Source organism: Tiliqua scincoides, chromosome 3 (genome assembly GCF_035046505.1).
Source record: "Tiliqua scincoides isolate rTilSci1 chromosome 3, rTilSci1.hap2, whole genome shotgun sequence".
Lineage (NCBI taxonomy): Eukaryota > Metazoa > Chordata > Lepidosauria > Squamata > Scincidae > Tiliqua > Tiliqua scincoides.
Genome location: NC_089823.1, coordinates 132,536,848 through 132,559,944, shown reverse-complemented (window position 1 = coordinate 132,559,944; position 23,097 = coordinate 132,536,848). Strand labels below are relative to the sequence as shown.

The following is a 23,097-nucleotide window of genomic DNA, read 5'->3' as shown; positions in this document are numbered from 1 at the left end:
CAGTCCTTATTAATGGATTTGTTGTGGGATTTCAGAAGTGAAATGAAGCAACAGGTCAGAAAATTATCTGAACAAATGAAGCAAATAAACTCCTCCCTGACAAGCATGCAGGAACAGATTACAAATGACAGACAAGAAAAAAGAATGGATCAAATGTCGGATGAAACTAAAGAAGTGGAACATAAGAACATAAGAACATAAGAACAGCCCCACTGGATCAGGCCATAGGCCCATCTAGTCCAGCTTCCTGTATCTCACAGCGGCCCACCAAATGCCCCAGGGAGCACACCAGATAACAAGAGACCTCATCCTGGTGCTCTCCCCTACATCTGGCATTCTGACTTAACCCATTCCTAAAATCAGGAGGTTGCGCATACACATCATGGCTTGTACCCCATAATGGATTTTTCCTCCAGAAACTCGTCCAATCCCCTTTTAAAGGCGTCTAGGCTAGACGCCAGCACCACATCCTGTGGCAAGGAGTTCCACAGACCGACCACGCGCTGAGTAAAGAAATATTTTCTTTTGTCTGTCCTAACCCGCCCAACACTCAATTTTAGTGGATGTCCCCTGGTTCTGGTATTATGTGAGAGTGTAAAGAGCATCTCCCTATCCACTCTGTCCATCCCCTGCATAATTTTGTATGTCTCAATCATGTCCCCCCTCAAGCGTCTCTTTTCTAGGCTGAAGAGGCCCAAACGCCGTAGCCTTTCCTCATAAGGAAGGTGCCCCAGCCCCGTAATCATCTTAGTCGCTCTCTTTTGCACCTTTTCCATTTCCACTATGTCTTTTTTGAGATGCGGCGACCAGAACTGGACACAATACTCCAGGTGTGGCCTTACCATCGATTTGTACAACGGCATTATAATACTAACCGTTTTGTTCTCAATACCCTTCCTAATGATCCCAAGCATAGAATTGGCCTTCTTCACTGCCGCCGCACATTGGGTCGACACTTTCATCGACCTGTCCACCACCACCCCAAGATCTCTCTCCTGATCTGTCACAGACAGCTCAGAACCCATCAGCCTATATCTAAAGTTTTGATTTTTTGCCCCAATGTGCATGACTTTACACTTACTGACATTGAAGCGCATCTGCCATTTTGCTGCCCATTCTGCCAGTCTGGAGAGATCCTTCTGGAGCTCCTCACAATCACTTCTGGTCTTTACCACTCGGAAAAGTTTGGTGTCGTCTGCAAACTTAGCCACTTCACTGCTCAACCCTGTCTCCAGGTCATTTATGAAGAGGTTGAAAAGCACCGGTCCCAGGACAGATCCTTGGGGCACACCGCTTTTCACCTCTCTCCATTGTGAAAATTGCCCATTGACACCCACTCTCTGCTTCCTGGCCTCCAACCAGTTCTCAATCCACGAGAGGACCTGTCCTCTAATTCCCTGACTGTGGAGTTTTTTCAGTAGCCTTTGGTGAGGGACCGTGTCAAACGCCTTCTGAAAGTCCAGATATATAATGTCCACGGGTTCTCCCGCATCCACATGCCTGTTGACCTTTTCAAAGAATTCTATAAGGTTTGTGAGGCAAGACTTACCCTTACAGAAGCCATGCTGACTCTCCCTCAGCAAGGCCTGTTCATCTATGTGTTTTGAGATCCTATCTTTGATGAGGCATTCCACCATCTTACCCGGTATGGATGTTAGGCTGACCGGCCTATAGTTTCCCGGGTCCCCCCTCTTTCCCTTTTTAAAAATAGGCGTGACATTTGCTATCCTCCAATCTTCTGGCACCATGGCCGTTTTGAGGGACAAGTTGCATACCTTAGTCAAGAGATCTGCAACTTCATTCTTCAATTCCTTAATAACCCTTGGGTGTATGCCATCAGGGCCCGGTGACTTATTGATCTTTAATTTATCAATGAGGTCTGAAACATCTTCTCTTTTAACCTCTATCTGACTTAACTCCTCGGTCAGGAGGGGCCGTTCGGGCAGCGGTATCTGCCCGAGGTCTTCTGCCGTGAAGACAGATGCAAAGAACTCATTTAATTTCTCTGCCATCTCTAAGTCTCCTTTTATCTCCCCTTTTATCTCCCCTTTCCCTCCCTCACCATCCAGAGGGCCAACCGCTTCTCTGGCGGCCAACCGCTTCTCTGGAGATTTTTGAAATGAGACAGGAGGTGGAAAAAGCAACCATTATTATCAGAATTAAGAATTTTAAGGAAGAAAAAAGGGGGAACTTTCAGAGAGCAAGTTGTTTCAAGAAGAGGAAGAATTTTTGGATTAAATCCAAAAAGAACAGAATGAAGAAAAAGAAAAAAGAAAAGAGAGAGATCAAGAAATACAAGAGAGTTAAGAAGAAAAAGAAGTGGAAGGAGCAGTGGGAGGAGCAAGAAGGAAAACACAACAAGACAGAGAACAAAGAAAGTACTAAGAAAGTGAAAATGGCTGAACAAGTAGAATTTTTTTTTTTGTCGATATTAATGGACCAAATTCTCCTTAGAAGTGAAGAGTATTCCATTAATTATATCAAACCAAAGCAGATGTAAATGAAAACAAATTTGGAACACAAATATTGCGATAATTAAAGTGGTATTAAGATAACTAAAAGGGTTATTTTTTAAAAGAGAAATTATATAAAATGTTTTATAGATGGTATTTAATTCCAGAGAAAATAGTAAAAATGTACCCTGGGTCATCAAACAAATGTTGGATAAGTAAAGAGTTGAGGGAACTTTTTATTATATGTGGTGGATATGCGAAAAAGCATATTGGAAAATGATATATAAACTGTTACAAGAGATATTGAAGTGTGAATTACCATTCAAACTGGAAACATTCCTCTTAAATGCAACATCGGAAATTAAGAACCAGATAAGAAATATTTTATTCTAAATATTAGTTTAGTGGCAAGAATAGTGTATAAGTAAAATTTGAAGCCTTTTTATGATTGGATAGATGATTTTAGATAATATTGATTGTTTAGTTAAATTATTAATCAGTAGATTAACAAATATGATGATTTTTGTATTGATGAATAATTTTGTTTTTAGTCATTATCAATTTTTTTTGACTAATGCATGTTGTAATCGATGGCCAATACCCTCATGTGTAGCCTGTGTAGTCCCAGCCCTAAGTCTAACTTATTTTCCTTACTTGTATCTGTAATAAATAAATAAACTTTGTTGCAAAAAAAAAAAAAAAAATGAATGTCAGTTGTGTATTCTGTTCTTCTTGTCCTAAAAATTTACTTATATTGATAATGGTGTTTACATTTGTTTTCAAATATTTTATATACAACTGTCCTTTACACAGGTGGGTTTTATTACTTTTTGTGACATCTCTGTTGTATACGTATGTGCACTACCTCTACAAAATGAAAACAAAAAATTGAGGCAAAACTCCCTAAAAAGTTCATTTTACATGTTAAGATAGTCATTGATAGTACACCGTACCTGTCCCCTCATCACACAACATGCCAACTAACTTGACTTCACAGATATCAGAGGACTGCTTCTCAGTCAAGGGAAGAAAACACATACACACACACACACACCAGAACATACATGAGCGTTCACAAAGGGGGAAAAAAAAACATACAATCCTCACAAAACTGCAAATATTTAAATCTTTCAAAGTATGTAAGCAACACTGGATATCATGGAATCTGAAAACCATGCAGAAGAAAGAAGATAAGCTATTCCTTAAAACATTACAATCTGTCTGCTCAGTAGTAACTCCAGTTGAATTCAATGGCGCTTACTCCCAGGTACGTGTACATAGAATTGTAGCCTCAATCTTGTGGGAAGCACAGAGAAGATTTTAAGCTGTCCACACATTAAAATGTGTGGCAGAAAAAAATAATCCCATCACATGCACATTAATTCAGACAACAGAACACCCATCTATTAGATCTTACTACATGTTAAGTTGATTGTCTATATTCACCCTTTAGCAGACAAGACCCTGATTCATGAAAGTGTTCCAGTGACTGTGGCCCAAATCATAACCAACTTTCCAGCACTGACATAGCTGTGCCAATGGGGCATGTGCTGCATCCTGCAGTTGGGTGGCAGTCACTGAGGCCTCCTCAACGCAAAGGAATGTTTATTCCCTTATCTCAGAGCTGCATTGTCCTTACCTCAGTACTGGTAAATTGCTTAGGATTGCACCCTTTATATTGTAACATGGGAAATTACCCTCATAAATCACAATAGACCCCGTCTTTCCCAAGTCTACAAGTGGATCATTTTCCCAGTTTACTAGAAATGCAGCTATTAAAATAGAAGACTCCGTGGGCTTTTGCCCATCTTAGCAGACAGGCAAAGGCTCCTCAGTGATACTTGCCAATTTTCAACAGGAAATACTGAAGCCTATAGTTCCTTACCTAAAACAGAAGGACTTTTGACTCTGATAGCCCAATCGTATCTTGCACAGGAACAGGCAGAGCGGCAGGCCTGTGCTGTATCCAGTGCAAGTTTCAGGCTGCTCATGGGTCAGCCCAAGGGAAGGGGAGGCTTCTCCCCTTACCCTGGGGACAGCCACAGCAGCCCCAATGGGGCTACTTGGATCTGTACCACCTAAATTGGTGGTGCAAATCCAAGCAACCCAGGACTGCCCCGGGCCACCTGGGAATGGGACTAGGATCTGGCATAAATGCCAGACCCTGGCCATGTCCCCTGCTCCCCATCCACCCGCCTCTAGGAATGCCCGCCATCCATTCTCCCCCTGCCCCAAAACACCTCCCTCCCGCCACCCTCCCCATGTCCCCCCTCCCAGACTGGCTGCACCGGCTGAACTTGGCTGACGCACTCACCCTGTCCCAGGGCCTATGTTGGTGCACTTATTTTGGCATGAAATGCTTTACGGCACGTTCACAACAGCATTGGGCTGGTGCAAGGGACTTGCGTTGGCTCAAGGGTGCCTTTGGATTGCACCCTGAGTGTCTTAAGATGGCAAGAGTCATGGTCAGGTTTAACATCTCCAAGCTTACGGGTCTGCACTGCACTGTTATGACTGTCATGCACAAAGCTGCACCTTTGGTTCCAGCATCTCTTTCCCAAGCTCAAGAATTCATAATTCTTAAGGACATAAGTTCAAACCCTTGCTTACCCATGAAGTTTGGGCCATTCACCATCACAGCCTCACCTACCTCACAGGATTGATGTGAGGGCAAAAGGAGGGGAGGAACTATGTACACCAACGTGAGCTCCTTGGAGGAAGGGTGGTATAAAAGTGTGAAAAATACAAACAAATAATTAAAAAAATAAGCCCTACTGGGTCAGGCCCAGTTAGTCCATGTATGCCTCTGGGAGCACACAAGACAACAAGATACCTGTATCCTGTTGCAACTCCCCTGCATCTGGCATTTCAGACCCAGGGGGGACCTAATCTGCATGAAAGCTGTAGGGGACTTTGAGCCCAATCCTGAGCTTGGTGCTCTGGCTTTCCGCTGGAGCGCACTGTTGCAAACGTGCCGTAAGGCACGTCTGCGAGGCTTACTGCCTGGCTAGCGTTGGGTGGGCGGGCGCCTGTTCCCCACGGATCGCCAAGCCACGACACGGTAAGTGGGGTCGGGGAGGGGCATTCCAGGGAGGGTGGAGGCAGGCGGAGGGCAAAGAGAGGGCGGGGAGGAGGCATGATGGGAAGGCAGGAAGCGGAGAAAGGGCGGGTGGAAGGCGTGCCAGGGAGGAAGGTGGGTCCAGTGGAGCTCCGCCCCACCAGATCCAACTTGTTCATGTGGGGCTCGGCGCCCTACATGAACACCTTTACCTAAAGTGAGTAGCCCCATTATGGGGCTGCTTCCCTTACCCAGGAGAAGGGGACAAAGTCCCCTTCTCCCGGCACCGCTCATGGTAGGCTGAGGCACGCAGGATGCGGTGGAAGCTGTTCTTGGTTGTAGCCGTGCGCCCCGGGCAGCTCAGGATTGAGCTGTTAGAGGATTTATAGCAAAGATCTACCAGCATCCCGATAACTCTCAATTATGATCCAGGTGATGCAGTAGATTCCTTTAGTTGATACCTAGAGTCAGTAATGGCTTAGATTATTATTGTGACTATGATTAGATCCAGGGAGAGATCCAGAGAGCCAGGGTGGTGTAGTGGTTTGGGAGGTGGACTTAGACCTGGATGATCCGGGTTCAAATCCCTCCTCAGCCACAAAGGTTCCTGGGTGACCTTGGGCCAGTCACTTTCTCTCAGCCTCACCTACCTCACAGGGTTGTTGTGAGGACAAGAAAGAAGGGAGGAGCAGCTGTGTAAACCGCCCTGAGCTCTTTGGAGGAAGGGCGGTATAAAAATGTGAAGAAAAAAAAATAATAGATGAGGATGAACATAAGATCAATCCAGTCAAGACAGAAGTGTTGTTGGTGAGCGGTTCACTTGACTTGGTGATATGTAGTTTGCCTGTTGTGCAAGGGAATGACCATTGCAGCACTGGTATTCCTGGTGGCAGGCAAAACACTAAGGGCACAATCCTAACCCCTTTTGTCAGTGATTTCCAGCACTGACATAAGGGCAATGCAGCTCTGTGGTAAGGGAACAAACATTCCCTTACTTTGAGGAGGCCTCCATGAGTGACACCCAACTGTAGGATGCAGCACTTATCCCATTGGCACTGCTATGCCAGTGCTCAAAAGTATTGACATAAGGGGTTAGGATTGTGCCCTAAATTCCTTCAGGTGCCTGGCTGCTGCAGTTAGTGTTTTACTTCCTCTCCAGGAACACCAGTGCCTTGCAGGAGCAGGTATGTGGCTTGGGACTGTCCCTGGATCTAGATTCAAGCTATACCTGGATATTCTCATGGCATTTATGGAGAGGAGTTCTTTTACTAGTGCAGCCACTTTGACAAAGTTGGCTTAGCTATGGTCATTCATGCACACATAACCATGTTTGAACTACTGTAATGTGCTCTGCACCGGATACCCTTGAAGACCATCCAGATGGTTTTAGAAGGGGTGGCCAGCTTGTTAATAAGCAGCACATCCTACCTGTATTTAAAGAACTTAATGAGCAACCAGTTATTTAGCAGGCAAAATTCAAAGCCCTGGTTCGTACTTTTAATGCCCTAAATGGCTTAGGACCAGACTACCTCAAGGAGCATCTCCTTCAACACGATTCTGTTAATGTACTCTGGGTTTAGATCAAATTATATGCCTCTTGGCCATCTTGTGACTTACAAGGATAAGGACTTGCTCAATCATAGCTCCTGTCTTCTCAAATGCATTCCCACAGGAGATCTGTTAGGCCAACTCATTACAGTGCCTTTTGATGTTTGTTCAACTTTTTGAATTTGGAGATTTCTATGTAAGCTATGCTTTAGCTTACATAGTTCTCTGATTTTGTTGATTTCACTGTGGGTTTAGTTCTGGCTTTAAAATTGTTTTTTAGAATGTTTGAATGTTTTATTTTGCCTTTTATTTATTATTTATTCTGCAAGCTGATTCGTTGGGTTGGCTCAGCCCAAAAGGCAGGACAGAAATGACCAGATGAATGAATCAGCAGCCTTTTGAGTTCTGAGTCACAGCCTGGAGGGCCAGTTTTGTGAATGTTGCCTTCATGAGTGTTCTGCTCCATTCTTTCTGTTTCTTCCAGGAGCTCTTTCTTTAGCTTTAGTTTTGGGTACACGCAGTGGTTTTTGTATAAAATAGAGAAGTGCAGCACGGACAAGTGGTAAGGAAAAGCTTCACCTCCGGCCTCTGGACATGTAACTTACCAGTCACTACAGGGTATGTCTGGGGTCCTGACACGTTGTTCCCCAGGTCTGGGTTAGCGGAGGTGGATAGACTTGACTTGACTTCATCAAGACCAGGGGTCAGAGCTGGGAGGGAGTACTCATTGCCCTAGGGAAGAGAGAAAAGAAAACTCTCTATTTATGGGCTGGAAGGAAGAGAACTGTGGGCAGATGGGGAGGGGGGAATTAGGAAGAGGTGAGATGCAGTCACTGCACACATGGAAGCAAAGAAGAGGGACATGAAGCAGATGAGGAGCAAGGTTAGGCCAATGCCCCCACCTTTCTTATGCATACAATTTCCTTCCCTCATTGGCCAGCATCTGCTTCCCAGCAGATGCTGCACAATGGAAATTTTTCAATGATCATGGATACAAGGGGAGGGAAGCATGGGATGTCTAAATGGGTGAGCTGGCCTCATCCTTTCAAAGAAAGAGCTTGATCATTCCAACTGAAGGGTGACTGCAGGATGTGGGTGAAGGTTCTGCTATGGACAGAAAGGGTTCTCCTGGGTATTTGTACCGCCTGGAGGAGGGGGTTTGATTGCTGGGCCGTTTCTCCCCACAGTCATTCTTGGGCTCTTTAAAAAAGAAAAAGAAAAAAGACTCCCTTCTTGCTTCCCCCAACCCTTGTGCATTGGGGTATGAAATTGGGGTGGGGGCAGGCCACATGGCTAACAGAAGGGTGGGAGGGGGAAAACTCATTGCATCTGAAAGGGTGTCCTGTCCAAGAGGCATTGGTAATTGCCTTTTTATTGTGGCAGCCTCCAAACCAGACACAGGAACCGGGAGAGACTACAAAAAAGCAGGAAAAGTTGTTCTGATTAATATTACGTTAAATTAAAACTGATTTTCTGCTCTTTCTGCTTTGCTTTTTTTCTGTCCCCACTTCCCATGCCAGCTCCCTGTGAGCTGCCCTCCTCCTGCCGCCCTCCCTGGCCAGCCTCGATTGCCTAGTCATTTCCAATTCCTTCTTGTATTGATCTTCCTGTAGAAATCAGTTTTGTAATTAGCTGCAAATTAGGCTTTCTGCTGGGGGTGAGGCTGCCCCCTGATTTATCACCGGAGTAATTCGCTGTGATCGGAGAGAAATTAAAATGAACTCAATTAGGCTTTGGATTTGCTTTATGGGCCCCATTCAGAGTTTCTGGGGGAAGAATGACTGTGCTGGTGTTTAATAGTCTAATGAAAGTAAATAAAGGTTATTCATTGTAATAAACTCAGGGATAGCAGGAGCCCAAAGCCAACCTCGCCTTCACTTCTATTGTTGGTTTACCGCTTAGGGAGGTTTTAAAAGACTTTTGATCTTTGTGTTAAGACAAACAGCTTTGGGGATAAAAGGCCAAGTGTGGGGAAGTGGTGGGAGTGGGGAGTAGGCAGGTGATGCTGAAGGAAGAGGCTTGGCTTTCCAGAGCAAAGCTTGACTTTAGCGCTAAACAGTGGGAAAGCACTCATTCAATTGGGATCAGGTCCCACATCTTGGGTTGAGCAGGTAAAGGAAGAAAAGGAGGGAAAGATTTTGCTGAACTATGTTAAACCTACTTTCTCCCTGGCCTGCATCCTGTCTCTGACAAGGGCATCATCATCAGAGAGCACAAGAAACCCTGTTCGGTAGCATTTGTTGTTGGGAAACTAAAAAAAGAATTAAAAAAAAATTCCCTGTGAGTTGGAGGATTCATTGAATCAAAAGGACTTATTATTTGATCAGTGATCAAGGCACCTAAACACTTCTTATCCAAAGTTTAGCTTTAAATAAATTCACCTTCTTGCAATCTCCACTGCACATAAAACAGTCATCTTTATTATTTTGCACAGGAAAAGTATGAGGATTTAGGAACCTGCTTGTTACAATTGTATAATGATATATAATAGCCACTTTGGGAACTGATTTTAACTGAAAAGTGGGATAAAAATAAATAATATAAATAATTTCATAGAGGGGAATTTTGACCAGATACTAAAGGACTTGTGTGATGGTTTCATAACAACAACTTCATTCATTGATGGGATCAGCTTTTAGACCATATCTCCATAGATCTCTGTGCAAAAGACATGAGATTACCAAGAATCAAGCTAACCTCAATTTCTGCCTGGGAAAGAGAATTAACTCTGACTTTGGCGTAAACAAAGATTACACTGATGTCTTGAAGGTAATGTGCACAGAATCTGGCTAACTGAATTCCCAAAGGAAGGATATTGGGGTCCAGTTACAGAAAAGACCACTGCCTTCTCTATAAGTGTTTGATTCACACATTTGAGTGTATGTGTACACCTCTGGATGCATTTATAAGTAATGAAATAATCAAATGAAAGGAGTATGTGTGTGCACAAGAATATCCAATTTTGTGTGTGAGTTTGTATTTGCTTGGAGAAGGTTGCATTAGTCCATACCTAAAAGTGATACATGTGTGAAAACATCAGTTGTAGACTGCTTTCAACATTACCTGAAAAGCTGTCTTAAAATGTACAAAAATTATGTGAAAAGCAGTACATGTTTCTGTTTCCAGGAGCAGACATCAGAAGAACTAATCCCCATGGGGAATAAGAAATTGGCATGCATGCTACACTTTCTGCATTACTTTCACACATCTTAAGGATCTTTGGGCATCTGCTTTCAGCAGAGGAAAGGCAGGATAGAAATCTTTTAAATGTATAAATATGCATTTCTGTACCTTCTGAAAGTTACAATGGCACATTTGTCCTGATGGACTCTGATGTGTGTGTGCGCATACAGGCAGATTTTGCAGAAATGTTTGTGTATATAGCCATGTGCCAATGTATGTAAGAGAGGAGCATGCAGACAAAACTGTGAATATATGGGCATGCATTACACAAAACCACAGGTACATTCATTTGTTTGTATACAGTTGTGGGGTGAATGCAGGTATGAGTTCCTGTGTGAACTCTTATAGGAAAGTGTGGGGACTTACACATAAATGTGTGTCATGTGATGGGCATTTAAGTGGATATGTTTTTGCACTTGCCTTGCACATCAGAGAGTACACTCACATGATAAACTCACATTGTTTGCATTCTAGTTTAACTGGTGATGGTTCCACTCAAAGAATCTTGGCAATTGTAGTTCTGGAAGGGTGTTGAGAATTCTCTTAAGAGATCCATAGTCCCCCTCACACAACTACAATTCCCTGGAGAGAAAGAATGATGTCAAACTAGTTTAAAGTATGTATTGCAGATCCTCCCCAAAAAGGGGCCAAAGTACAAAAATGAGGGTATGAACTAGCTGTTGTCTTCTGCATATGCATGGATCTCACAAGCTTCTTGTCCCCAGGCTGGGTCCACACCTGCTCAGATTTGATGTGCTCTGATGCCTGAAAGACATCAGGGTAAGAAGGACGCTCGAAGACTCGATCTAAAGCTTCCAGCTGCTGTTGCGTGAAAGTGTCGGCGCGAAGGTGCTTCCGCAAACTATCCACACTGCTCTGGGAATCACCGTTGGGGACTGAGCCCTCGGATACTTCTGTGAGACACAGGAAGAGATAACAGGGGCATTAGTGAGGCCTGTCTCTTGCCAAATGCACCTGGTGGTTGCCACAGTTCTGTTGGCAAGAGAGGCTGAGAATCTGTCCCCATCCCAGGCCCACCTCCCAAGGGGTCTGTGCTGTTCTTATGTAGAGAGAAGACTGAGGGTTTCAGAACCCAGCCCAGTGCTGCCGCTTGTTCACTGAGCATTTCACTTGACGTCTGGAGGCGACATCAGCCTGCCTGTGGAGAATGCGAGTTTGTTGAGTTTCAATTCTGCTGTTTCCCCACTTAGGAGAATGGCCACTTTTACACTGCTTAGTAAAGAATGGGAGCAAAGCAGAGCAATTTATATAGGCTAGAATGCCTGTTCACAGAGTGTACATACAATCTGTGCTGATCACAAAATCTTGAGAAAGCACCCCAGTGTTTCTAGCGTGATATCTGACCTTTGAGAGCGATTCCCACCCCCAAGCTATATAAGAAGAATACAATATACAGTAGTACAATACAAGTGTGTACAATAGTTTCCAACACACCATTTTCTGAATGGTACAAAAAGCCACATGCAACAGACTCCAAATATGACCTCACACCACATGTACGCACAAAAAAGCAAGTCAGCCAGCTCACGCGTCAGACTGAACTCTGTGTATAACCCCCTAAATACAGACACATGTTGTGTCAAGTCAGATTCTGAGGGTGACATATTTCAAGCTGAGCCTTCTAGTGTAATAACCCCAGAGCATGCAAAGCTATGACATCTGAGCTTCTCTGCTCTGCCATGGTGAAGAAAAATGCTGTTGTAAATTCCATTTGCACCATACCAGTCTAGGGGTCTCAAAGTGTAAAGATAGGTGTAATGTGTGTGATAACATACCACCTTTATCCTGTATCAGAAAAATTTGGTAAATAATTAAGGGCCCAATCCTATCCAACTTTCCAGCACCAGTGCAGCCACAATGCAGCCCCGAGGTAAAGGAACAAACATTTCCTTATCTTGAGGAGAACTGTGACTGTCTTTCCACCACAGGATGCAGTGCATGCCCCATTGGATAGGATTGGGCCCTAATAGTCCTATCCTAAATTCGGGCAGCACTGGCACTGTGGCTGCAGCGCTGGGTGCTACAAAGCGCTTTTCGACACCCAGTGAGTAAGCAGCACTGGCAAGGAGGCCAACACCCTCCTGCGGGTGCCGTATCCCACCCAACAGCCACTGGGGCAGATGTTGTACCAGCTGGCAGAGGGCAGAAGGAGGACAGCAGGAAGGCTTTCCAGAGGCGGGGAGGGGATGTTACAGGTCAAAGGATGGGGATGGTTCAGGCCTGGGAGGAAGCAGGGATGGCTGAAGAGACCTCCACCACATCTTAAGCCCCGTTCTGGGCGTGAAAGTCCTACATGAGGCTGCTCAGTTCTGTACCACCTAAATAGCTTTAAATACAGCTGGCACAGATCCATGTAGCCACATTGAGCAGGTTGGGGTGTTACATGGGATAAGAGAACAAATGTTCCCTTGCCCCAAAGAGACCTCTTGCCTGCTCAACTCCAATGCTGAATAGAGTGATGGCCCGGCATTCCTGCTGCACCTGCATTGGATAGAATTGGGCTCTGAGGGGAGTTTGCATATTGCTCAAAGGCAGATGTTTGAAAATAAGCCCAAAAAGAATTGTAAGGAGGCATACCACCCACCAAATTATTAGAGAACTTAAAAATGACACACACAAAAATCTTCTATACTCTTCCCTAAGGCATGCTCTCTCTATTACAAACTTTAACTATCTCAGGCAAATTCTGCCTTAGTAATCCTATTTGATCAAACCTGTATAGCGCCAAGCAGCTTACTGTGGTCCTGTAATGTAAGTTCCCCCCCATTACTGCTTACTCTTTGGCCTGATTATTCTCAATTTACCTTCTGCACTTGGGGACACCTTTCCCAGTTGCCCCATAAAGTGTGAAAGGACTGTGTGCATACAATTAAGTGCATTATCTTTAAAATCTAAAATCATAAGGCATAGCCGGGAAAAGATCAGGCACTGCTTCCTAGTGTTTTCAGAAGAGACATGCAGGTAGTCCTACACATACTGTACACACAAAGGGGCCCCCTTGGGATTAAAATCACAGCCCCTACTTTAAAGACTCTGAATGAGCAATGAAAAAGATTACTCTTGTGGCCCGCACTGCTACTTCCTACTTGACTGTTCTACATGTCAGTTTATATGTGATTATACCATATGATATAATCAATATTGCATTATATACAGTAACCTAATACAATATCACTTGTAAGACCATGGACAATATTACATATTGATTAGTTCAAGCCTGCAGCATTCCCCTTCTTTCCCTCTTTGATATCCTTATGCCAGGTTGGTGTGGGGGGAGGGAGCAGCTTGTTGGAGTTAACCTTCCTTTCCCCATCTCACTTCCACAAAGTGCGGGCTGATGAGATCATTGACTCCCCAAATGCAGAAAACACAGGTATTGCCTAAATCAGGATACAGCTTTTACCATTATAGGCCTGATAGAAATAATAATAGGCACGAGCCGGGCAAAAATTAAGCATCTTTAAAGTCCCAGTGCTTTAACTTGGAGACACTGCAAGCACATGTTAAACTTGCAGCCTGAACTTGCACCTTGTAAGGGTAGGATCATGATTTCTTCAAGGCACAGCTATGTCATATGTCATAGCACAGCTATGTCACAGCAACTCTTTATGCAAGAACCTTCTCTCCATAGGTCATACTTTTCATCCAAAATCACACCATGTTAGAGCGGATAACATGAACCATCATACTGGATATATTTGTTTGAATGTACATGTCACACTATCCTGTTGGCCACACAGCTATCCTGCCAGACATAAATGTTTCTGTCTGCCTGTTCCAAATAAACTACTAGACGAAAACTGGAAGTGACCGAGATGCCTAGTTCCTTCTTTTCTATTCATATACCCTTGGCTCTACTGTTTGTACACTTCCATCCACCCAGTTCTTCATACTAGCTTTCATTTAAGCCCAGGAGTGGCATCAGAGTTCAGTCAGGTTTGGGATCTGGTTAAGAGTTCATGCTATCAAATGGCCCACATGCCCAGGCTGATCTCCGAACTCTGTTACTGGCAGTGATGGGGCATGGCTTTGCCTCATGGTTTCTACCAGACTCAAGCTGGCATTGATTCAGCCACACATCTGAATCAGTCACCTCTTGTCTTTTTGTCTCAGTTTGAAAAGTTCAGTTTATAACTCTGAGTGGGGTAATAGTCAATGTGGTCCAATAGACTGAGGGCCCAGCCCTATCCTACTTCCCAGTGCCAAAACAGCTGCACTGCAGCCCCAAAGTAAGGAGGCCCCTTGAGGAAGCCTCTGTGAGTACCCTTCTACTGCAAGATGAAACACACACCCTATTAGCATGGCTGCATCAGTGCTGGAAAGTTAGATAGGATTGGGCCCCTCGGGCGCAATGTGCATGTAATAGACGTGGGTGAATTTCAACCCCAGGGTAGCTGTGGACTCATCTAAATGTGATGAACTTGTGATCAGTTTTCTACCTGGAGAGCACTTGTGCAAATATGCAAATATGTCAATTTAGTTATCTAAACACATGGTATCTCTATACGAAAATCATAATTTTGAAATTCATCACATCTGTTTTCCTCTTGTGAAACCATAGTTTTATTTTTGCCCTATCCTGTCTGCCTACCAAGGGTTCTCTGCAATTCAAAGGGCACTGGAGATATAGGAATAGCTGACAGATGAGCTTTTCTTTGTCATGTTGTCCCCAGATGCCTTGAAACCCAAGTCCTAAGGCATCTCCATGCTAGACAGTACAAACCAACTGTCATCCAATTAATGCAATCTGTCCAGCTGCCACCTTTACATCTACAATTCCACATAGCGCATTCATACCTGTATATAAATGTGCATGTATGCACTGTGACTTTGTCTGCAGGAGCTGAAACCTGAGCTTTTTCAAGCCACTGTAAGCTTCTCTTTTCCTTCATTTATTCAGGGCCCTTTGGATCTTGACAAATCTGTCACTCTAAATTTGCGAGAGATTATGGTGCTCTCCCTAGTACAGAGAGAGGTGATATATGATATCTGCTGCCCCTATTGATTGCCTGATCTGGTGGCAGAGGGCCGGCAAAATGAACTTGAAATGAACATCATGCCTCAACTCATTGTGCGTATAATACACTACTTAATCCCACATTTTTCAGCTGCTATGGAATTCAATTGATCAATCATGTCCCACTGATAGTTCTGTTCTGGGGGTTATTGCTGCTCTGCACACAAACTCAGGACATCATATGTGACAGGCCCTGTACAGAGAGAGATAGCAAAAGAGATGAAGGAAGAAGCAGGACAAAAAGATCCATCGAAGAGGGGGGAACCCAGAGAGAAATGATTCTCATACTCCATATAAGAAAATAAATTCAGATTCTACTCCACATTCATTTTCTGTTTTGGAATCATAAAATTCACATTCTGCACAGGAAATAAATTATACAAACCAAGCCAGTGTGGCTTGTCTTCCTGCCCTTCCTCCCTCAGATGTGCTCCTGTGTCCCAGGGCAACCAGGGCCAGTCAGCTCCTTTCCGAGATATTCCCCATGGGGGGGCTTTCACATCACTGCCAGTTGTTGCTGTTTCAAACTCAATTGTTCTCCTTGGTACTGAGGCAAATGGAGTCATTAATTACCTTCTATCGGCTGGGACGAGTTCAGAAAACAATCAATACACGGCGCTTGTCATTCACGGCAGCCAGCGCTAGACTGTGCAGGCAGGCCATGTTTCCTAGCACTCTCTGGGCTCAGCAAGAGGCTGAACAATGCTAACAAGCCCAATTCTAGGAGACCTTCCTAGTTCAAAGTGTCCAGGGAGCAAGGCAAAGGAAACAGGAGATGCTGGTCCCTATTTTTAAAGTGGCAGGCCCCCCAGAAAACCCCAGAACAGATCTTTGGTGTTGATCAGTGTTTTCAAACCTCACCTGTAAAATGTAGTTACACCTTAGCAACAATATCACAAAGTGTGCAGAAGCATCATTTACGTACAGCTCCCCTAACACTTCTCAGATCATATAGGGTAGATTATCTAGTGGCCTGCTAGATAAATTCTTGTTCTAGGGTCCTGTCTCGAGCTACAGAAAAGGTTTCATCAACCACCCTTTAAGCACATCATGAAACACAATATAGAGCTTGCATGCTGCCAAGTTTCCCAGGGTAGTTTGCTTTACTCCTTGGGAAAGTGAGAGGAAGCTTGAAAGGGAGAAAAGGAGGGGGCAGTAAGAGTGACAAGTAGGAAGAAGCTGCAGTTGCCTGAGGACAGCTGGAGATCTTTACACGTAAGCAAAGGGAAGAAGAAATGCCTTGTGTGTTCTGTGTAATGTCTGAATTGGTAACTCCTGTGCCTCCCCTGTAGAGAGAAGCTTGAGCTCTGTGCACATCTGAAACTCACACATCACCATTTATGACTGAAAGCCCAGGAGCACGGCAGTCAGTGGGAGCCCAGACAGGGAAAGGCACCATGCCTGAGATCTTGCTTGAACTAACAGAATGTTTGACATGTCCCCCGCAGTGGAAGTGTACGCAATTCATATGAGCCTGACCCTCTAAGTGATTTTCAACCCTACTAATAAATGACGCTTCCCCAAATCCCAGGGCACACCTGCAGACCATTAGTGGCACACCAGTATGCCATGACACAGTGGTTGAAAATGGCTGCTCCAAATGGTGAGTTTAGAAGCCACCCATCAAGCCCCTTTTAAAACTATGTGCCATAACACAATGGTTGAAAATGGCTACTCCAAAAGGTGAGTTTAGAAGCCACCCATCAAACCCCTTTTAAAACAATGTGCCATGACACAGTGGTTGAAAATGGCTGCTCCAAAACGTGAGTTTAGAAGCCGTCCATCAACCCCCTTTTAAAACACCAGTGACAACACTAGAGAAAAAGAAAAAAAAATTGGTCTTAAAATATGTCAACAGCAGTCATTCCAAAAACAAACAAAAACAACTAATTTGGACTTTATGCAACAAAACAAGATGACGGAAAATTTAGCTGGTAGAATAGACTGTACCACTTCAGACTACAAACAGGAGATCACCATTTTTGGTGCTCCTCTGTTAAAAACTCACTGCAAATTAAAAAACAACAACAAAAAAACAAACACTACAACACTACAACAAACAAACACTAGCAAAGGGCTAGGCAACAAGCATCTTTCTCCCTGATATGCTAATTTTTTCTTTGCAGGGTACCTTTTACACAGGAGAACATTCAAAAGTGGTATCCTCCATCTGTATTTCATCATGGTACAGTCAATTCTACAACTTCATTCTGTTGCATATTCAGGCCCAGCCTATCAGATAGTTTGCCTAAATGAATAGAGTAGCAAATAAAATCCACACATCAGCTACAGGCCTGTGTCAGACTTACACTGTTCATACTTCTCATGAGCCCTTTCTGTGGTGCGACTAAGAATACAAATATCAGGTACTCCAGAAATGGGGATGCGTCCCCCACATTCACTGATAAAGGGTTTGATCAGAGACCGAGTCTTCATTTGTGGGACTGACAGGCTTTCTTCATGGTTTGCAAATAAGCAAATGCATATTTAATGAAGCACTATGCATGAATGCAAACATAAACTTAACAAAAGTGGAGCAGCAATGTCTAATGAAGTGTATAAGCATTTCAGTGGAGATCATCTGTAAATAAAATTCAGGTTGCCGATATACATTACAGTTGCAGCAGACACCTGCAAATTCATTTCAGGGAATGTGGGAAAAGTCTGAGGTGTCCAAACCGCATCTGTCTGTTTACTTATTATCTACCAATAGTATAGTATTAATTGTTCCAGCCACTGTGGTTATGACAGCCATTGTAAAAATAAAAACATCAACAGTGATTCAAAGTGCTACCTATGGAACTTGAGGATTATAACCAAAATGCATTCCCCCTTGAATTTATAATAAACTATAAAAAAATAAGTTGTATATCATTATAGCATCTTCACCTTTCACCACATTAACCTCAGCAAACTTTTCCCTCTGCTTTTGGGTAGCCACTTCAAAGCTGGCTACACTGTGACAAATTTATCTGGGTTAGGCAGTAGAAATATGATTTTTGCTTGATCATTGGCATTGGATGAACCCTTTATCAGTTTCAAAATGAATGTCTCCCTCGGTTCAGAATGTAAAGAACAATACAGTAAATAGTGACACAAATCTTCTATTATGAAGGTTCTACAAGTACAGAGGTGCTGCATTGCTGGTATTTTATGATAACATCCTTCCAAACAGGTGAGAGCATGGTTTGAAAGTATCAAAAATGCCTTATGTAAAGAACTAACTGTCAACTCATAGAGGTAATTCTTAAAACCTAAAACACAAAAATGGGGAGAATTATGCATCCTCATGCTCTTATGGAATTTCAGTTGTTAAAAAAAATGGTGTGCCAGTAGCGGGGGTGGAGGGGTGGGGTGGGCAGTGTTCCCTATTCCATAATATATAACAAGAAGGCTGGAAGTTTCACAGCCTCCCCGAGCCTCAGAAAAATCTGGATGTGATTGGAAGGCACTTCAGTTTATATCTGGGAGGTCTTCTGTGGTTCCTCCTGTGGGTTCGGAACCCGTGGTGGGTCAAATTTGTGGATTTGGAACGCATGGATAAAGAGAACCCACTGTATCGCTTTAAAAAAAATTTCTCATAGAGCTTAACCTTGCAATACATAAATGATTCCCTGATCCAAAAGGGACTCACAATCTATAAAGATGCAGAAGAAATACCAGCGAACAGCCATTGGAAAATAGGCTATGCTGAGATGAATGGGAACAATTACACCCTCCCTGTTACACATAAGAGAAGCGCCACTTTAAAAAGTGCCACTTTGCCCAGTTAACAGGGGATAGCAGAGGCAGCTGGAATAGTTTTATTGATATTGCTGAATCTGTTTCTATTGCTGCAAGATGATGGCTGTATATTATTTTTATTCTGTTTAAGAACTTTGTAAATATTTCCTAGCTAAAAAAAAAAATGTTTAAAACATTTCTACCTCCTTGTGGGAGAACTCAAGACAACTTGCAAAAGCAACTAAAAACTTTTTCAATACAAATATATACTATACTATATATATACAAATATATATATATTGTGTGTGTGTGTGTGTGTGTGTGTGTATATATATATATATATATATATATATATATATATATATATATATATATATATATATATAGTAGTAAGACAACAGCCAACTGAAACAAAATTAAAAAGAGGAATGAGAAATCAGTGAATTCAGGAAAAGCCTGTGTAAAAAGTCAGGTCTCCAACCTCTAGTGGAAAATTGGCAAGGAAGGAGACAACCATATAAAAAAAGGCAAGAAATCCCACTTTGGGGGCCCCACCACTGAGAAGGCCTTTGTACATATTCCTGCTGAGCGGGATGTGCAAGAGAGCCTCCTTCCCTGATCTTAATAGACAGGTTCATACAGGGGAAAGCAGTCCTTTGAGTATATTGGCCCCGAGTTGTGTAGGCCACTAGCATTTGGAGAGATGGAGTACAAATGAATGAAACTGGATGAGAAACTAATGCTGAATAACAGAAATGCATGAAACAAAAATAAAAAGTTGTTTGCCAACTGAAAAGGGCCCCAGCAATGACAAACAATAAAAAATAAGACATTGTACTTGTCTAAAATCTCATTTTAGCTCTAATATGTTGGATTGGTGGCAACACCTGTTGCTCTGTACTCATGGTATTGCTTGGGATGGGGAAAATATCAAAATAATAAATCTAAATAAATAAAATAGGGCTTGGGGCAGAATTTTAACCTGCCCACCCTCACACACTGAGTGATCCAGGTTATTTCCATTTTGTTCCTCTGCACTCATGGCAGAAAGGGCCCTCTTGCCTTTTACTAATTTTTCTGGGTACAATTCCCTGGGAAGTTCTCCTGCCGAGACCCTTTTCTGTAAAGGTAGACAGACTTCTTTTCATTCTCCTTGGACCTGTGCAGAAGAACGTGTTGATGTACTGTGACCCGCAAACAAGATGTGGGCATGCTCCTTTACTCCTTCCCCAAAAAGCTGTCCTTTACAGCAGCAGCAAATAACAGGTCCACACCCTAAAATGTCCATCAAACTGGAGCTCATTGCTCCTAGGTCAATCCCCCTGAAGACTTGAGGATGCTGTCTGGCTGTCTGGCTCCATTTATCACAGGAAGACCAGTCTCCTGCAGCTTCATCCACCTTCTAACCAAACAGACACTTTTGTTAGCTCAAAGGACCCAGGCAAAGCAAGGCAAAAAATTACCTTGCATGCAGTTCCTAACTATGCTTGTTTAGAGAAACTGCTTGCATTTATGAAGCCTTTGGTGCGGAAAGCTGGGTTGCAAATGACTGCATCGGAACGACAGTAAAAGCCATTAATTTCCTGTTATGTTTTCCGGTGTAGGGGACTTTATTAATTTAATTTTACACTGTCGAACAACAGCGAGGGCTGACAGCACCACACTCGGAGGGTTCCCCCCCTTCAAAGCAGCTCTTGCCTGACATGCAAATCAACACTATTATGGGAGCCAATGAAATCTGAGGGGTTGGCAATATCCAACTATCCCTCCTCCCATCTCACCGTCTTATCATTTGTTTGCACACATACAGTCAGTAGCAGCCATAATGCATTTTGCAATTCTCACTGCCTCCTTTCCTGATTTGCTGCTCCACTCTGTCTTGGCCTCCTCTTCTTACGTCTGCTTGCTCTTCTGCACAAACCTATGCCTTTTCCTCCTCTCTCCCCATTCCTTATCCCTGCCACATCATTCTAATTTCTATGCATCAGCTCTGATTCAATTTCTTCTGGGCGAGAAGCCTCAGGACTATTGACTGGGTTTTTTTTTGGGGGGGGGGGGGGATGCTCTGCTGAGACACCAATGACTCACAAGCTGCTACCATCTTCTTGATGTGCCATACACCTAGCTCAGTGGCATAGCTAATGATTGTGTAGCCCGGTGCCAGGTTCAATATGTTGCCCCGGAAGTGATGTCGCAACTGTAAGTGACATCATGCCCAGGCTTTTTAAAAAGTGAAAAGTGGGAGGAACTCACCTCCTCCCCCCCCCCAGCAGCTCACCACCCACTTGCTCTGCTGCCTCTCTCCAGTCAGTGGCATAGCTAAGGCATATATCTGATACCTGGAGTCAAAGAAGATTTTGTAACCCGCCTCCCTGCATGACAAAATCAAATTTAAGTAAATAAATAAAGTTATTGGTTCCATGCTGTATCATAATATCATCTCATTGGCACTCAGTCTCATAGGTCAGTTTGGAGTTAAGCAAATCTACTTTTTGTTCCATAAGGCAGTTGTGTTTTCATTTTCTGGTTAATTGGCCATAACTTTCGATAGAATAAAGATATTCCAATGCAGTTTGTTTCACTGCATTCTGCATTAAATGACCTTTCCAATGATATATGACATGATGGTATTATTCATACATACCAAGATTTTCACAATTTCGGTCACTAGTGTCAAGCTCAGCTTGTTGCCCCCCTAAAGCTTGATGCCCGGTGCAACTGCTACCCCCTGCACCCCTTAGCTATGCCACCGACCTAGCTTCTAGCATTATGACACAAATTTGTGTATAAATAATACACTTGTTTAGGAAAAGTGCTATAAAAATGCTATAATCTGTAGTGATGTTCCTGTAGTTGTTGCACTATTAATATACATGGTGTTTCACGGAAAGGCTTATTCATTCATGGAAAGCCTTAGTGTTTAGAAAATTTATGCTCAGTGCAAATATTGCTTAAGATCAACCAAGCAGGAAGACAAATATAGCATGGGACAGAATGCATTGAAGCTGCTTGTTGTAATTATGTCATACATTTTTCAGGCATGAGATGTTTCTTAGAGAATTGCCACAACTGATACACATGTAACTGTACTGACTTACATTCTACTTTCCCTGACTCTCCCAGAATTCCACTAATTTAGGGAGCAATGAAAAAGTTGCATATGTTAACCTGTTCCTAGCAGGTAGCTTGTGCATTCAATCATGTGAATGAATCTAGGAAACAAACTCTATTGATGGTGGAACAAGCTCTTGAGAAGACACCTCTTGCTGTTTCCTGGAAGGATCAAGCATTAAATGAATTAATGTCTTGGCAAATCCACTTCCTACTGTTCTCACCTCCCCACGGGGCCTTAGCTAGCATTTTAGGTTGATCTTAAGCAACATTTACATGGAGCACATATTTCCTATATAGTAGCACTGTTGCTTCCAAAGAATGAAAAAAAATTCCCCAAATCACCACATGCAAAAACTCTGGAGTGCACTATAATGACTTTGGCCCTTCATTTCATATAATTCTATTCGGCCCTTCTACCTCATATACTGAATTTTTGTGACCAGGAGTTACATGAGATGCTTGTGGGTCAGTTCCAATCAGAAAATAATCTCTTAATGATAAATTGCCATCCCCCTCTCACCAATCTGTAACTCACTTTCTGCACTTGGAATAAACTATGCAAGCAGAGTTTATCTGCAAATGCTCAAATGCCTTATTTCGTTCTGGCTAACAATTATGCTGCTTCCTCCCCCAAAGCTAGAGTTAATTCTCAATTTTGCAATGCATTTTGTGTGTGCGAAGAGAAGATACGCCACCTTTAACTTACGGAAGTGGCATTCAGACTCTATTCAGAAAAGTGAGAGCTATTATTAACATGAATGGTTTATGTTTTCAGAATTTTGTGGGTAGAGGAGCTTTCAGGTTCTACAGGGCAGTTTGAATAAACTCCCTACACTATTTCACTCTGTTTCTTAACAAACCATGGAAACTGTGTTACTAAGTACTGTTCTCCATCTCCTAAAGCAATAAGAACTTCACTAGCCTTCATTACCAACCGTTTGCACAGCTAAATGAATGGGAGCTATTGTCTTCAACAATTA

General features: G+C 43.1%; 1 protein-coding gene across 2 annotated transcripts in view; it reads right to left on the bottom strand.

Moving 5' to 3' along the window:
• PAX2 (paired box 2) overlaps nucleotides 1–23,097 on the bottom strand; it is a 156,769-nt gene that overhangs the window by 34,169 nt on the left and 99,503 nt on the right. For both annotated transcript variants that reach the window (XM_066619159.1, XM_066619158.1), the window contains exons 6-7: nucleotides 10,981–11,156; nucleotides 7,665–7,791 (exon numbers count right to left, since the gene is read on the bottom strand). In XM_066619159.1, the coding sequence (XP_066475256.1) occupies nucleotides 7,665–7,791; nucleotides 10,981–11,156 (303 nt within the window). The remainder of the gene's footprint in view (nucleotides 1–7,664; nucleotides 7,792–10,980; nucleotides 11,157–23,097) is intronic.